This window comes from Lasioglossum baleicum, chromosome 11 (genome assembly GCF_051020765.1).
Source record: "Lasioglossum baleicum chromosome 11, iyLasBale1, whole genome shotgun sequence".
Taxonomy (NCBI): domain Eukaryota; kingdom Metazoa; phylum Arthropoda; class Insecta; order Hymenoptera; family Halictidae; genus Lasioglossum; species Lasioglossum baleicum.
In genome coordinates, this window is record NC_134939.1 from 14,609,619 (window position 1) to 14,626,570 (window position 16,952).

A 16,952-nucleotide genomic window follows, 5' to 3' on the forward strand; every position below is an offset into this window, starting at 1 on the left:
ATCCTCTGCTGTGTTTTATTTTTCACCCAACCAATTTCTTCATCAATGCATAAAGATCCGCAATCATCAAAGGTCATCATATTCTTCTAATATGTTTACAATTCTAAATTACACCTACCCATTACTGTTATAAATACTTATAATCTGCTGTCTATTAATGTTGACATTTTTCTGCATCGTATTACGTTTTACTCAATTCATTGTTTGTATTAGCAGTTCACTGAATCAACATTTTACAGGCCGGATTCACTGAATATGTGGAAATTGTTTGCTTACACAGGCTTTCCGACCTGTTCGCACTTGTCATGGATAACAACACGTATCAACAATCAATCGCGAGTTCGCAATTAGTCGTACCTTTTGCAAACCACACGTTGCGACCGGCTAATTTCGCAGCATCAGATACATCCACACCCACACATTCGTTAGCAATAACAGCATCAAAATAGTGATCACTTAATCTTCAGTAGGTTTTCCAGGACATCGTTATGAAGAAAAGGAATTTCTTCGGTGATAAATCGTATCTGAAAAAGTTTGATCTTCGAACGCTTATTGTAACGAGAGTTTTTAATAACTTTAATTAATATTATCGTTCTCGATTGTAATGGACATTTAAGAAATATTGTACATTGAACAGCTAGCGCGTCGATGTGGCCTACTGTGCCACGTCGCGACGCGACGCAGTTTCCACGAGAAAAGAAAAGAAAGTTTCACCGCGATACCTACATTATTTCATTCCGCACCGTTCTCTATTCGCGTTCGAGTTCAATTGCATAAAGTTAAATGTGGTTAAATGCGACGCGCCGGTAAACTGTTCAATTGGTTGTGAAATATTATGCTGATTAGTAGCGTCATTTCATATTATCGCGGATGCTCGCAGAACACTTGCTTCCAAACATTAATCAAATCCGTATGCGAAATTCTGGGCCCTGCATTGACAATTTCAGACTGTTTCATGCATTTCATAGAAGATGAACAAACATTTCTGAGCATCGCCGTGGCTCGTAGCCAATGAAAATTTTGTTAAACTAACAAAACGAGCAGCTGCGTAAAATTTGAACAGCGCAGCTGTAACTTGCAATGTTGATTGTTAATAAACTACGATTATCGTAAAATGTAACGCGCGTTACATTCCGAAACTCATCAAATGGAGGTACATATAATTAGAAACTATGGAGTTTCACGAACGAAGTTTCACATTCATTGTAGAATTTCATTAACAGTTCCATTAGAAACATTTTACGCGTTCAGGCGAAATGATATACACATACAGAGCAAGAAAGCAATTTCAAATTTGGACGGAACGAACTTATTTGTTGAACCTATTTTCTGCTGTAGTTGTTAACGAGTGTTGTTGATTGCAAAATGTCGAGTCAAGTTGCGAGTTACGAGTTTCTCTCGAATAAAACTGTATTTAAACTGTTATTAATACACGCATTGCTCTTCTCTCTCTCTCTCTCTTCCTTGAAAATTGTAAATTCGTTGGCTGTTATTCGGAGGATTTCAGCTGAAAAATGTCAACGATGAGGAAAATGTGTCGGAAACGATATTTCTACTGAATCGCTGTTCACTACAGTTGAAGGATCTCGATTTATTTGCATAAAACGGCTGCCAAAATACCACATCTACCTTGTTGCGATTCCAAAAACATGATATCCGCTGTTTCAATAATTTCATGTAAGTGGACAACATTATCACATATTTCACATTCAAGGTAGCTTGAAAAAGCGTTGGTATCTGTTGTTCTGCTATTCCTTTAATTATTTTATGCATTTATGACCGAAGTGGGTACGTACAATTTAAAGCTGTGGTCATATTGAAACTATTTAAGGACATTAATGTATTAGTTTCAGCTTAATGGGATAATTGAAAGAAGATTACAATTTTTAAACATTTGTTATATATGCAAAATAAAAATGGTCTCGAACAATTTTGGGAGATGGAGGTCCAATAGAAGTTTTCTTTTTTAATCATTTCGATAAGTTGGAAACAACGAAACAGTGTTCATCAGTAGCTCTAAAAATACGTTCACTGTTAAGATTGCGGATGTTTATGCACAATTTGTAATTTTTCTAGTCAAATTTAAAGAAAGTGGGGACGAATATAATCTCACTTTTTGTGGTAGTAGCTTTTTCAGATCTGAAATAAATTAAAATCGTACTAAGCTCTGTGCAATTTTGTATTTCAGCAGTTTTTTAACATTTTCTTTGAGGTAGTTATCATTTTGTCGCGGAGTGTAGTCGTTCGCTCCAAAATTACTTGAAGGTTCACTGTTCATCGGAATGCGTAGACCCGCGCGTGCAAGCACGTAGACACCGAACTTTCTCGTTCCGTCCGAACGGATTTCAAGAATGAATGGGATTTTAACAAGACTGCAACTGCTAGAGCATCCGCTGCGCCGCGAAGGGGCTTCGAAACGATCAAAAAGTGAATTTAGCGGATGAAGGAATATTACAAGAGGAACTCGATTAACCGAGTCGCGATTATACGCAATTGCAGATTACATCATATGTTTTCGCCATGTTTCGCTGTTTGTAAACAAAACACAGTCGCTAAAAATAAGCTTGATAAACGAAAACCACCGAAAATGAAAACATTCTGCACAGAAATGCGCGTCACGTTTAACCTTCGCAAGGTATTATGGGGGTCTCGGAGACCCCAGCTTCAGATTTTTCAAAAGAATTTTTATACGAATAAAATTAAAGCTGTTTGTTTACTTTTTTCAAAATTCATTTGTCGGGGTCTAACAAGGGAAGGACCCCAAGTGTCCGACTTCGATTTTGATAATTTTTTGTGAGTTTATGGTATATGGATCCCTAATTATGCATGCAAAATATTAGGTGCAGTTACTCAATAGTTTCAAAGATATAAACAATTAAAGTTTGGAAGTTTCATTAGCCGTTTAAGCAGGTTGCGTGATTCACAGATATGAAACTTTAATTGTTTATATCTTTGAAACTATTGAGTAACTACACCTAATATTTTGCATATATAATTAGGGATACATATACCATCATCTCACAAGAAATTATCAAAATCGAAGTTGGACACTTGGGGTTATTAGACCTTTCCTTGCGAGGGTTAAATGGCGTTTTTGATACTTCATAGACCATCGCGGAACAGCGTAATCGTGTATAATCGAAGAGTATAATTAACGCAATCAGGTATTTTTATTTAAAGTATGCCTGCCGAACGGCGCAAAAAGGCATTCACGTATCCTTGTCATTTTTTCAGTTGTACAGTTAGTTAAAATGCCTTATTTGTGTCAAACTAGTTTCTTAATGGTACAACTTTCGATAGACTTGCGGTCACATGTTTAAAACTTGAAGTCACGTTGCAAGAAAAATTGCGTTGCCAACTGTACTCGGTAATTAGCGACTCGTGGCTCCACATTTATAAATAATTTTTGTTATCACCGTGTTCATAGAAATTGCAACGTGGAAAGAAACGTGTTCTTCTATTACATAAGGCGCATTCAATAAGTTTCTTATAATTTGCACGCATCAAATTTTATTCGTTTTATAAATAATCAAACTCGAGCTTCGGAGAATTGTATAATTAACGGTGCAGACAGCGAAAGAGATTACTTCTAGCATTTTAGAGTAGCCTCTTTTAACGCGGTAAAATCGCTTGATACCAACGGAATTATAAATATGTATTCATCTATTTTTTTCTGGCGAGCATCCTATAAATAAATATTAGTCGTCAGTCATGAATAGACTGCGGATCTTTATGCAAAATAAAAAATGTTTGCACTGATTGCAAGAGACACAGAAGCCAAATTATAATTTCACTCTTCTTTTAATTATCTTATCGAGGCAAAACTAATACACTGACGGTTTTAAATCTTTTTATGTACCACGTTTTTATTAGCTTGCTTTCTTGTCTGTCTGTCTGTTTGTTCGGTACAAATTTTGCAATTGATTTTAAACCAACTTCCCGATGAGCTAGAGACTTGAAATTTTTAATACCTCCACTGTTTTAAATTGTATGTACACCCATTTCTGTCATAAATGCATAAAATCCGTAGTCTAGTCATGAATCAATTTCAAAACAGAAGTTCAAGTTAACATTACTGACAAAATAAGAATGAGATAAAAATGATAATATTCAATTTACGGAAAGTGTCATGTTGTTCGTCACGAAGTGTACGTTTTCGATAAGATTCCGATCTTGTTCGAGACCTAATTTATTTTGGGATCTCGATTATCAAGTGGATCTTTGTTTATTCGATCTGTTTTCCCCAACTAGGCGTATCAATCGATATTCTACCGTGATTACAAACTTCGCCAGTGTCGCGGCGCTGCTGAATGGAAACACAGTCAAGTTAAAAGTAATGCGGATGTAGCCGCTCGGATTACGTTTCAAAATCTTCGTAGACAGCAGGCTCGAGCCTCGAGCTTCCTAGCAGTTTCCCGATACGTTTGTGTGCCATTCGTTCCTGGGGAACGCCACCTTTTCCCTCTGCCCTTCGTCCACTAATTTAAGTGTCTCTAAATTCGTGTAGAGCCGGGAACACTCGGGGGAAAAAAACTGTGCTCCCGTCGAAACGAGAAGAAAGAGAGAACGATGATGTTTCGGTACGTCGTCGTCGTCGTCGTCGTCGTCCTCCAGTCGTTCTCTATCCTCCGCTGCCAAATATAAACTCGAAAGCCAAAGCTATGGAGAAGAAGGGAACGCCGGGAAAATCGTCGTGGAAGAAAAAGTCGAGGACCGGCTGAAACTCCATCGCGGCTCTCGTTTCACTATCTTTAGATCGCTCGACGGTTAGGTGTCCCTTGATTTCGATAGAGGAATTTCGTTCCCTTGAATAATCGCGGCCAAATCCAGTGCAAGACATGCCCTATGGAATTTTCGGCAACATTGAATACTAAACTTACACAGGGAACGGAGTTTATCGTTAGACTGCGGCTTTTTACAAAATCATTTTCTACTTTTCACAGTTTTACAATTTTTCACAATTTTGCTAACCACGTGTTCGAAGTGTGACAACTCCAATCTTTACAAATGAAAAGAGCGCGGAATTTAAAATGACAACGCTTAATGGCTTAATGGAAGACCCTTTATATGTGAAATAAATAGTGTGTGCATCAATTGCAAGTGACAAGAGCCAAGTATTATTATTAATATAAATACTATAAATTACAGATTAATTTTTCACGATAAGCATAGTACGAACTAAATGGTAATAGATTTGTTTAGAATGTAATCCAGAAATCAGGTGGCAACGTTTAATCAATTTGTTAAAACGACGTTAAATTTAATTTTCACTTCGTGATACATAAAATTGTGGTTGTCACGCACGTGTGACGCCAGTATCGAACGAGTTAATTTTTTAAAACGGTACGCTATGCATATGTTCGATCAACAATGCGATTAAATGTTATTAAATGCACTTCAGGTGAAAAAGTTTAAATTCGTACATGATTGATCAATCAGATTTACACTGCAGATTATTCTATTTCGTGTATTTAGTATTTACGTGGTTATTAATTACTGTTTAAATCGAGGTAACTCGGAAACTAATCAACAGTACTTGAAGCGATCGGTTGATTTATTCGGACGTTTTAACGAGCCGATATTCTCGTTACCCATAATTCGAAACGGAAATATATTGGATATAGATTATTTCATTAACAACAATGAATACGGTTTAGTTAGTTATTTATTCGCTAAGCTTGAGCAACGATGGTTAATTTTTGAAGAAAAGTAGTGGAAAAAATTGACAAAATTATACAGATAATTATTAGTGTGCTGATGCGTTCATTTAAATCAGTGTAATTCTATTGGATTGTATGACATTTAAAGCGTTATTGCTACCATCGTCTTTTCTATAACAATGCAAATATATTTTTCAACGAATTATTGTAAAAGTTGAATACGTCGAAATCTGTTGATTCGAGTTCCGTTAGCTTCGAACTTTTGAATTATTTTTTGAGATTCTGCAGATCATCTGGTATGTTGGTAGAATGTTTCAACACCGCGAAACACTCTGAAGCATATGTCAACGTCTCGATTGGCTAAACAACGACCACGAGAAAAATAAATACAAGACTGTACGTGATCGAAATAGAAACTAAAGATTTTAGTCCACGTACAAGCTCGGGCTAGGTCGGAAATTTCGGAGGCCGAAAATTAAATTACAGTCGAGCCTCGATTATCCGAACCAGTGACGGATCTCGAAAAGACTGCATTTAATTAACTGCATATTTGTAATTAGTGGACAGTGGATCTTTGTAAAAAATAAAAATTGTCTACCCGAAATTGCAACAAACTGGAGTGAAATAGAAATTTATTTTCTCTCTTAATAATTACTGTTTTGGACAGGTTGAAAATAATGTAACAGTATATTTAAATTCTGTTAAAGTTTTTACTGCTTTAAAACACTTCGCCATTTTTGTCATAAATGCACCAAAATCCACTGTTCAATAATTACTATGTGTATCGTATAATAATAATATACATACATATATGTATTTTGAGTATATCGTACAATATCACATTTCTAATTACAGCAGTATGTAGTATTTTTCTAATTAACAAGTCATTTTGAAACTGCCCGATTATCCGAACAATTCAATTTTCCGGAACCACCTCGTTCCCAATTAGTTCGGATAATCGAGGTTCTCCTGTATTCCCTTTCTTTGCGAAACATTCCAGACCTATAAAGGACAGTATCGAAACGAAATAACCAATTGCCTGTTCGATATTGCCGGTGCAACGATATTCACGGGCAGTCGTTTGTATTATAGTACCACCTGCCGCAACACCATGTGTTCCTATTATTTGCGTTCAACGCCCTTTACAGCCAGTGTCGCGCCATTTCCATTACCTTCACAGTTTACAGCTTTACTGACTTACTTCAACGAGCGAAAGGCTTAAATAGATTTTGAAAGTAGGCCACAATATCACCCTGAAGGTTGCAATTCAATTTTAATTATTTCTTAAAGGTTCTTTCTAAAAAATTTTTTATAAAAATTACAAGACTGAATTTATTTAGATTTTTCACAATTTTTATAATAATACCTGCTTGCATAAAGAAATTTATTGAATAATTTCTATTGGAAGCATTTTTATAATTTCATTAATTAAAAAATAAACAATGTGAAAGCGGTCATTTGGCCGGTCGCGGTACGGTTCGTGTTGATCGTGATTGTTAACAAAGGTGGGCATTATTTAGCGAAAAATGCTTTTGGCGAAAGTTGATTTTTACTACTTTTTTAGCTGGGCCAATAACGAAAATTTGAAAGATGTGTTTGGTCAACTCGTATAAATGATATACGTTCTGAAAATTTCATTGAGAGTGGTTAATTGAGAGAGTGGAAATTTTCACAGCGTATATAATTTATACCAGTTGCCAAACACATTTTTAAAATTTTCGTTATTGGGCCAGCTAAAAAAGTTGTAAAGTCAATTTTTAGTATTGTTTTTCACAATTCCGACCAAATGCATTTTTTCCAAATATTTTTTAGACGTCATTTACTAAAGAGAATTTTTATTTTGCATAAAGATCCGCAGTCTAATTATAACTAATTAAAAATTGAACTTCACCCAATCGCATTGCCAACGACAATAAAAGTAGCAAAATATTTTTCAACGATTTTAATAGGGTGTGAAAAATGTCGATCAGTAAAATAGCTGTTAGAGGGGAACCATAAACCAGGTCTGGACGTCGGAAGCAAACCCCCCGCCCCTAAATAGTTCCTGTGGGAAGATAAATTCAAACTGGGGAACACGTCCAGATGGAGAACGTGCACATATTTCAAGTGCATATTAGTTCATAATGTTTAAACGCTCTTCGATAGATAGGCGGTAATCATCCAGTTGAACTATCATTTGTTTACTTATCATCTGTCGTTGAAGTATTATCAAACTGTTGCGTGGCATATTATCGACATAATTATAGTATTCATGAAATATCTTCTTCACAAGGAAAAATATGTGCGTCTGGAACTCCCGAGGTTTCTATTTCGAAGGAGGATACGAATTCGAATGATCAATATTTAATTTCCACTTTGTAGCCCGCCTCTGCATTTTCTCCTCCCACCTCCCCGCCCGGGAAACACGTGTTTCTAGTTCTTCATAGTAGGTCGCGCACGTGCGACACTACTTTATGCGAAAAATTCTGGGCAGAAACTTCTAGACATGCTGAACTAGCATAACAATGTATGTAATACGGGTACGGCTTTGCATGTAATATCCAAACGAGAATTGAGAGAAGGAATATATTTCAAATACGACTTAGCCCTTTGCACTCGGAGCTCGTTTAACACGAAAATTAAACATTTTTTCCGATCTATTGGGTTGGCAAGAGAGTAATTTCGATATTTTAAGGTGAAATAAAAGCCAATTTTTTTATTCAAGCAATGAACTTTAATCAATGAAATGTGTTTTCAATTTTCTTCGATGATCTAGTGTCATCTGAGTAGCTTCATAATTCCGCGCTCATAAAACTTCTAGTCCTTATCGGAAAGAATATTTGATCTCAATAAAATAATTATTCTAGTCGTTTAGTTGTCCTATTAGATTAACTTCGCCGATTCTATTGTAAAAATCTACGAACTTGATTAGTTCTGTTATTCCCGGTCGAATTTAGAAATTATAAAATGTGTTACAACTTACAACATTACTCGTATTTACTAGTTATTACAAATGAAGATAACCACGTTCCCGTAATATAACTCCGACTAAATTAAATTTGTTACGTCATCTGTTTCTGTTTAGTGTAGTGTAATACATGACCTTTCTAACGGTCGTGTGAGAACTTGATTGTTTCATTATTAATATGCATTACAGATGAAAATGCTCGAATGCTTTCGGCGAATATTAACATAATTGGATGGTACATATTTCGATTACCTTGTTTCGGTCAGATGTCGAATGTTCATTTCGTTGTCAGTTTAATTGGTAACCGAATCTTCTCGTTAATTCTTAATGCGATTAATGGAGAACCCTGAAATATCAGTTGTAACTAGACTGCGGATCTTTATGCGTTTGTAGCAAAATGGAGTACATGAAATTCAATATTGTAGAAACATTTTGAAAATTGAAAATGTGAAATTGATTGTCGTGAAAATGTCACGATTTGTCATCTATCAAAATGATTAAGGGAGGGAACAACATTAAATTTAGATTCTATTTCTTGCAATCGGCGCAGACAATTTTTATTTTATTTATTTCTTCCCTTAATGAATAGAGGAGAAATCATATATTGACATCTGCAATTTTAAAAATTTTCCAACAATTTTGAATTTCATCTACTCAATTTTGCTATAAATCGATAAAGATCCGCAGTTTATTTATCAATAAATAAGATTATTTTAGAGTATGATATCTAGTTTCATTCAGTGTACCCAGTTTTAACCGACTTCTAAAAACAGGGTGCCTCGAGACACCACTCGGGTGCTAAGGACTAATTACGTTCTGGAAATTGACGAAGCCAATGTTTACGTAAACCAAATTGCTCTCAATTGAGAGTTTTTCTTGGGTAATACTGAAAGATTAAAGAAAAGTAAATAAACAACTGCTATAATTTCACTTGAGCTGTTTCTTTGCAGCTATGAAAATCGCGAAAGGAATAATTACTAACAGGAATGTAGTTACGAATGAAGTATTTTCCTTAGATAACTGTTCCCAGTTTTCCGCCTTTAGTTTTTATTCCTCGTGGAACCGAAAAGAATTGAAGCTTCTTTAAGAGGATAGCACACGTAAGGAAGAAACGCAGAAAGCGGGAATATAAGGAGATTCGTGAACGCATTGCTGGCAACAGTACTACCGTGGAAGTTTATTAACGAGCATGCGTGTAAAGTTGTGCGTGCACTAGCCGGCCGCGATACTGTAATAATGCTAACATAATCATTCCGTTTCCGGTTGTAACAAAACCGACCAGTAAACTGTTTCAAGAAGAGATCGCGCGGTACAGTTAAAGCGATTATGTGTGTATCATGAAAGTTCTCCATCAATGTCGATCGTGAGGGTGTATAATGATGCCTGCCACTAATACCTGGAGGGCATGTGGCCGCAACGGCAAGAGTCATCGGAATTATGCACGAGTACCGAATCTGCGTGTTTGTGCATGCGGAGGTTGTATGCGTAACGTACGAGAAGCAACGAAATAATACGATAATGAATCCGTCCGATATTCGGTGTCGAATTATTTACCATTACTTCGTCGAGCAATTTTGCAATTTAAACGAACCCAAACTCCATTTCTAATTCCCACTGGAAACCTGCGAACATCGTGGCCCGTGTTCCACAAAAACATTCTGGCAATTTTCATCAAATTTTGACCAGGTGTCGCACTATAATACTAACTACAATTGAATACGCTGTTTTTCAGAAATCTTTCTAACCCCTTCACGTATTTTAATGTAACGTGTCAGACTCGTGTGACGTAGATCTTAACAAAGTCTAGCAAATATGAATGTTACGCCTTTCTTTTTAGATCGAATAAAATTTGATTCGTTTGTAATCAATGTGTAGGCATTAAAATAAATGTAGCCACACAGAAAATATAAATGTTCTTTTCCCTTTTGCGACATGTTTCGGAATAAAGACATTTTAATCACTGTAATCTTATAAAAAACCAGTTTATTTTTAAAAACTACATGGCACAATGCACTAATAATAAAGTAAAATATCGCGTGAACAGGAAAAGAAAATGTGAAAAAAAATTCAAATAACTACTAAAATGTGATTCCATTAGTTATTTAAACTGGCTTACAATTAGTGAACGTTTCAATTGATAAAGAACAATTAATGAAATGACCTCTACTACAACACGAGCCGGTTGATTCACAAATTTGATCTAACCACAGTTATATGTATAATATACGATTAGATTTAATCGACGAGATTATACAATTCCACAAATTTTTCATAGGCACGTGGAATTCCACTGATGCTTAAACGTTAAACGATAGCATAAGCAATCAGCTGCAAGATAAGTTTGTATACAGTACAGGACAGTGTTAAAGTGTTGAGCAATTGAATAGCGCCGGTCTATTACAATATCTCCTTCGACAATGAGCGAATTTTAACGGATAAATAAGAAATAAAAGTGATAGTTAAGCAAACTGCGGGCGCAATTAAGGATTGTTTATTGTGTTTACAGACCCCGCGGGAGGAACGAGCAGCATCGAGTCCTGGTAGTCAGAATAATCACACACCCACACCGTCCCCATCACCAGTGGGAGATGCCCCCGTTGGCAGGGCACTTATGGAGGCTGCGCTTCAGCAAGCCACTTCCGGGTCTCAGCCACCTCTGGTGGTGACACCGCCTGGATACTGGATCGACGGTACCGATCATCGACACTCCCTGGACTCAGCTGGCCGGGCGTTACTTCCGGCGCAACCTGCATGGCAACCCAGGATAGACCAAGACGACACGGCCAAGTGTTACAGGCGATTCTTCGTCGGCAGGGTAAGTAATCTACAATCTACTAAATCCGGTGAAACTGCGAAACACCTAATTTACCTACCCTCCGATCTCGATGATCTTTAGATAGGGTAGATGCAGTATTTGTGGCGCAGAATTGCGTAAGTTCGTGTCCGATTTGAAAATACAATTCAATGGTTACATTTTAAAGAATAGAGATTTATTAATCAAGTACATAGAGTCACCATACATTTCCACAATTAGGAAAGAATGGTGCCTATATAATTTTTTTTTAAAATCGAGCACGAACTTATGCAATCATCTGATATTTGACGAATAATCGTTAAAATAATATATTGTCCTATTTGGCTTCGTGTTATTTGAAATACTCATATGTTAGTGTACTTTCACAGCCAAATAATATTTTTACTGAATTTTTATTGAATTTCACACGAAATTCGAATCATTTTTCGAAAGAACAATTTTGAACCGAGTGTAGTTAAGCTTTCATCATTGAATTAGAGAATCTATGGGGTTTACTAAAAAGACGACTTCGGGATTCATATGACTCCCAATCAACTTCAATCACAGATTTGTATGACAGAATTCAGGAACAGTGGGAACAAATATCTCCGGATTATTGCAAAAAATTAGTAGAAAGTATGCCAAAGCGAGTTAGTGCAGTTTTACAAGCACAAGGGTTGTGGACGAAATATTAAAAATAAATAATATGTTAAATATTGCCAAGTATTGGACGTGGTGCAAAACCGAGTCAATCTATTTTTGTTGTCATTGCTAAACGAGGAGACATTAATTATTGAAAAAAATGTCTTAAGTTACTTCTAACTATGATAAAAATAATTAAAATGTTGATTTTTGGTTATTCTTCTATATTCCTAGCAATAAACAATGATTTATACAAAACTTGTGGTTATTGGTTCAGTTTTGCTCCGTACTGTATATAATTTCATCGAAACAAATAAATAATTAACGTAAAATATTCTTAGCGGGTGAAATTGATCTGCACGAGGTTGAATTTGACTTGCAAAAGGGTGAATTTGGAGTGCAAAACCTATACAATATAGAAAGAAACGTGTTTCATCTTTAAAGGGATCTTGACGAGCAATCCCTCTTCATAGAGCTGAAGTTACTTTGCAATCACCCTGTAGATGGAGCACGGTAGTGAGTATGAGTGAGTGGATGTACATGCATAGAATGGCGAGTGCACACAGAAAAGGAGGATGGGGTTAGATGGAAGGAAAAGGAGAGGGAGAGGAGCCTAGGGAAAGGAAAAGAGCACTTCGGGCGTGGGAGTGAGAACGTTCTCATAGTCTACGTCTACAAGGAATGCCTATATAAACAGGGACTCTCCTCTCTCCTCTTCGACATCCCCGATTTTCAACCTGAGCCGCCGCTTCAAGATACCTCCTCCGGTTTTCTTCCGGTTGCCCTCTTCCTCATCAGTCCTCGCTCCCACCTTCGCATCGTTTGTATGGATACTAAGTTCAGCTTTTGCGCCGTTCACGGTCAGACTCTCTTTTGCGCCATGCGATTTTATCTTCCTTACTTTGCTTCTCCTAAGATTTCCCTTCCCCGATTTTCTACGGCTCTCATTCGAACACCACGAAAACTCTAACGGAATACCGAAAAATACTGCTCCTCTGCTTCGGACGCGTGACAAACGGAAACAAAGAAATGTAAAACGTACATCCGAAGACTTCGGAAGCTTCGAAGGAACGAAGGGAACTTCGAAGGATTCGAAGCTTCAAAGTCTTCCAAGTGCTCGAAATTTCAGTGTTCGAAACGTATGAAGTTGTAACTTAAGAGTTTCATACCATGTCTTCGAAATTCGAAGCTTCGAAGCTTCGAATTCTTCGACCTTCGAAGGAAAGTCACAGCCCTAATAGGTACATCTACCCTAGCGCCACAATTTTGTCCTGTTTGGGCACATTGCAAAATTTACAATTTACATCCGTAGAATTTCGTCGCAGTGACAATATCGAGCACGTTTCCATTCCCGAGCGTAATATCGAAGTCTCACGAGACAAGAGCGGCGAAATCACCGGACGAACGGTAGTTGTCGCATTTCGTATGGACCGCGATCGCGACTCGTTGACCGCCCTCGATCGTAAAAGGCCCAGCTTGATTTCAAGTTTTTCCGTTCGTTTTACAGGAGCACGTGAACCTGGTGGGAAGGGATGGAGAGAACGGGCCGGTCCTCGTCTCGGTGAAGGCCGAAACAGTTGCTGGACAAGAGCATTGGCGAGTCTTGTTGCGACTGCGAGCAGGCTCGACCCACGAATTAGTACCAGCCACAAACCTCGGCCCGAATCCATCGCCTGCGAAAATGGTCAAGGTGAAGTGTCTTCCTCTACGTCTGACGGCACACGACGTGCAAACGCTCCTTTGTTTAATGCTTTCACCACCCTAGAATTTCACCGAAGACAACCGTCGGGCTTCCCACAGAAGGGAAATCCCAGTCATTTTAACTTTAACGATCTAACGAGCTGCCGTCGCGCCGCGACGCACCGCGCCGTGACGTACCTTTTAACTTTCTTAATCTTTCCGCGGAGATGAGAACTGCGGTCCTCGCTTGAGCACTACTTAAGACTGGAACAACTGAATCCGTCGAAATTACTTGTTTCATCGGAAACATCAAACGGCAAAAATTATTATTTGAATTGAAAATCTTCTTTCTCCTCGTGTAATCGTCTTAAGCAATGATTCATAATTGACATGTATCACAACATCTCGTCGCGAGAACTTGATTCGTATGATTCTGCTAATTGCCCCTAATTTGAAGTCGTGAAATAGTTACTTGTCTCTTCCTACTTTTGTGTCAGTTACGCGTTCAAGTGGTTTATTAGAGCATAGTAAACTTGGGCACCGCACGAACGTTTAAAATAACTTCCTAATTAATGGCACTGCGACCGTATTGAAAGACTTATATTTCTCGAATTGCTTTTTTCCCCAATGTTCTTAATTTTTCTTTAAGGAGGTTTGTATAATGTGAACATTGCCAGTAGGGTGTGCTTTACTAATCAATTTTGAGTTTGTGGGACATTTCATTGTTTTTAATTATTATTCTAGTTTTATCATTGTGACAAACATTTCGCTTTAACCTTCAGTTAAAGCACTCCACTTTCTACATAACTCGTGGCATGGAATTTTACGACTCCAACGTAAAGAAATATTTATTCAACGTTATCTAAACGTAGGGGAAGATTACTTGCGTTTTACTGTTGATTTTAATTACAATTAAACAAATTCAAGAAAACGGTCGTCTTCTTTGATATAATGCGGCAATGCATCAATATTTTGGAACTCTCTTAATAATTCCTTGTCTAATATTCTTCCAGTGAGATCCTTTGTCCATGACTTTGCTCATTTCAACTCGTCCACTACTGAAACTACATGATCGACACATATTAATGAGTGAAAATGATCTTTCTCTGTCACTTTTCTTTCTTGACCAATGGTGCAGTCAGTATAAAAACTACGCGTACACCCTTCAAATGCGAATTTGAATTTCCGAACCCTTGAATTTCCGAGAGATCCAGAATCCAATTTTAAAAATGCTACTCCGATGTAGAAGGCGTTCGAATACTTTCGTGGGTCATTCTACATATATTAACGTTAACCTCTGGGAATGTTTGAGAAAGATTTTTTTAATTCTATACACAGTCTGAACCTTGCATGCACTGACAAGATACGTTCGCAATATGACTCAGATCCTTTTTACAGGCCATCAACGAATCCTTGAACGTGAGCACGCTGATGCCTGTTGTCTGTTCCGGCGCCGGTACACTGATAGCACGATACGATGAACACGCACTCGTATCGAGGTTTAAATTCGGCGTTCTCCATCAACGCGCCGGCCAAGTGACGGAAGAACAACTTTTCGGGAATAGGCAAATTACACCAGCTTTCCAGGAGTTTCTTGACTTGTTGGGTCAGAAGATCGATTTGAAGGACCACAAAGGGTAAGCAACGAAGTATCTGTATCTGTATCTGTTAACACATTACTAGCGATGGGATCAAGTACCTCGCAAACAGGTTCGAACCTTGATGGATGGACGCTATTTAAGTTTTAAAGAGTGACATGAAGGGCTAAATTATTCAAACTTGGCCGTTACTTTTTAAACCAATGGCCATAAAAGGTGCTAGCTAGCGGCCAGGTTTGAATAATTTAGCCCTCCATGTAACTCTTTAAAAATTAAATAGCGTTCTTTTAAACTAATTTTTACAAACGCTTTTACCAGTATTGCAAGAGGTATTTCTAAGCTAACAAAACTTGGCCGTATTTTGTTTGATCTCGCAACTTTTTACGGCCATAAGAACTTGGCTCCTGTTTACAGGATGTTTTTGTTGGGATATTATATTACCGAAACAATTACTATGGAATTGCTAATGCAGCGTTCTTGTAATTTTTATTTAATAAAACTGAAATTCTTGCTTGTTGAATGTTACAGATATCGCGGAGGTTTAGATACTCGGCATGGACAAACCGGCGATTCCGCGGTATACGAAGTATTCCGCGGCCGAGAAGTTCTGTTCCACGTCGCTTCTCTACTTCCGTACAGTCAAGGAGACTCTCAACAATTACAGCGTAAAAGACATATCGGTAATGACATCGTTGCAATAATATTCCAAGAGGAGCCAACACCTTTCAGTCCGGATATGATTGCCAGTCACTTCTTACACGCATTCATCGTGGTACAAGTCGTCGACCCCTGTACTTCCAATACCAGGTATATTCTTAGATTCGTATGTACACTGGTTCGCATAGTATGGCACCGCGAGATTCGAATGTATCAGTTACGAAATCATGGTTCCGCATCTCAAACAAACGGACGCTTAAAATACGGTGGCTGGTCCGACTTGTTCATTTATCTCGACAGAATACATGAATAAATACACGTCAATATTGTATGTTTGGAATCATTATAGAAACACCTACATACTGTATTATTATAAAACAGCTATTAACAGCTATCTATATAAATAAAAATCAAATGCTGTTCGTCGATTTGGCTAATTCTTTTTTTAAAATGTTCGTATTAGTCCGAACTAGGTTATAGGATAAGAAAAATGGTAAAAGTATCACGGAGAAATGGAAAATTCGGGAAAAACTAAAAGTGCTTTTAGAATCATATTTCAATACAACAATAAAACGAACGTCGTAGCTTTTAATCAATATTTCAATAGAACGTCGCAGCTTTTTAATCAATTTTTAATATTTTCCATTTCTCGACGCTCTACTCGCTCTCAGGGAATCTTTTCTTACAAAATTCCTCGAATATTTCGTGTATAAACTATTTTGAAAGATTCTTTTATCATCTGTAACAATTTTCATATTACTCTATCTTGTATTTATTGGATACTATTCGTCGTAATCTTTTAAAATCCACTAAAAGTACATTGCACCGAAATACGACCTTCATTTACAACATCTGCCACTTCTTTTCCAATTTGTTTTGACGATAACAAAACATTTAGTGAACAAAACGTATTAAATGTAGAACGTAGTGAAACATTACCGTGTCAACATTTAACGATTGAAAAATAAAACACA

At 37.2% G+C, this 16,952-nt stretch overlaps 1 protein-coding gene across 11 annotated transcripts in view; it reads left to right on the plus strand.

The window, feature by feature from the left end:
- Positions 1-16,952, plus strand: part of LOC143213626 (rap1 GTPase-activating protein 1) — a 159,036-nt gene that overhangs the window by 137,316 nt on the left and 4,768 nt on the right. For all 11 annotated transcript variants that reach the window (XM_076433667.1, XM_076433671.1, XM_076433672.1 and 8 more), the window contains 4 exons: positions 11,114-11,422; positions 13,551-13,733; positions 15,122-15,360; positions 15,850-16,128. In XM_076433667.1, the coding sequence (XP_076289782.1) occupies positions 11,114-11,422; positions 13,551-13,733; positions 15,122-15,360; positions 15,850-16,128 (1,010 nt within the window). The remainder of the gene's footprint in view (positions 1-11,113; positions 11,423-13,550; positions 13,734-15,121; positions 15,361-15,849; positions 16,129-16,952) is intronic.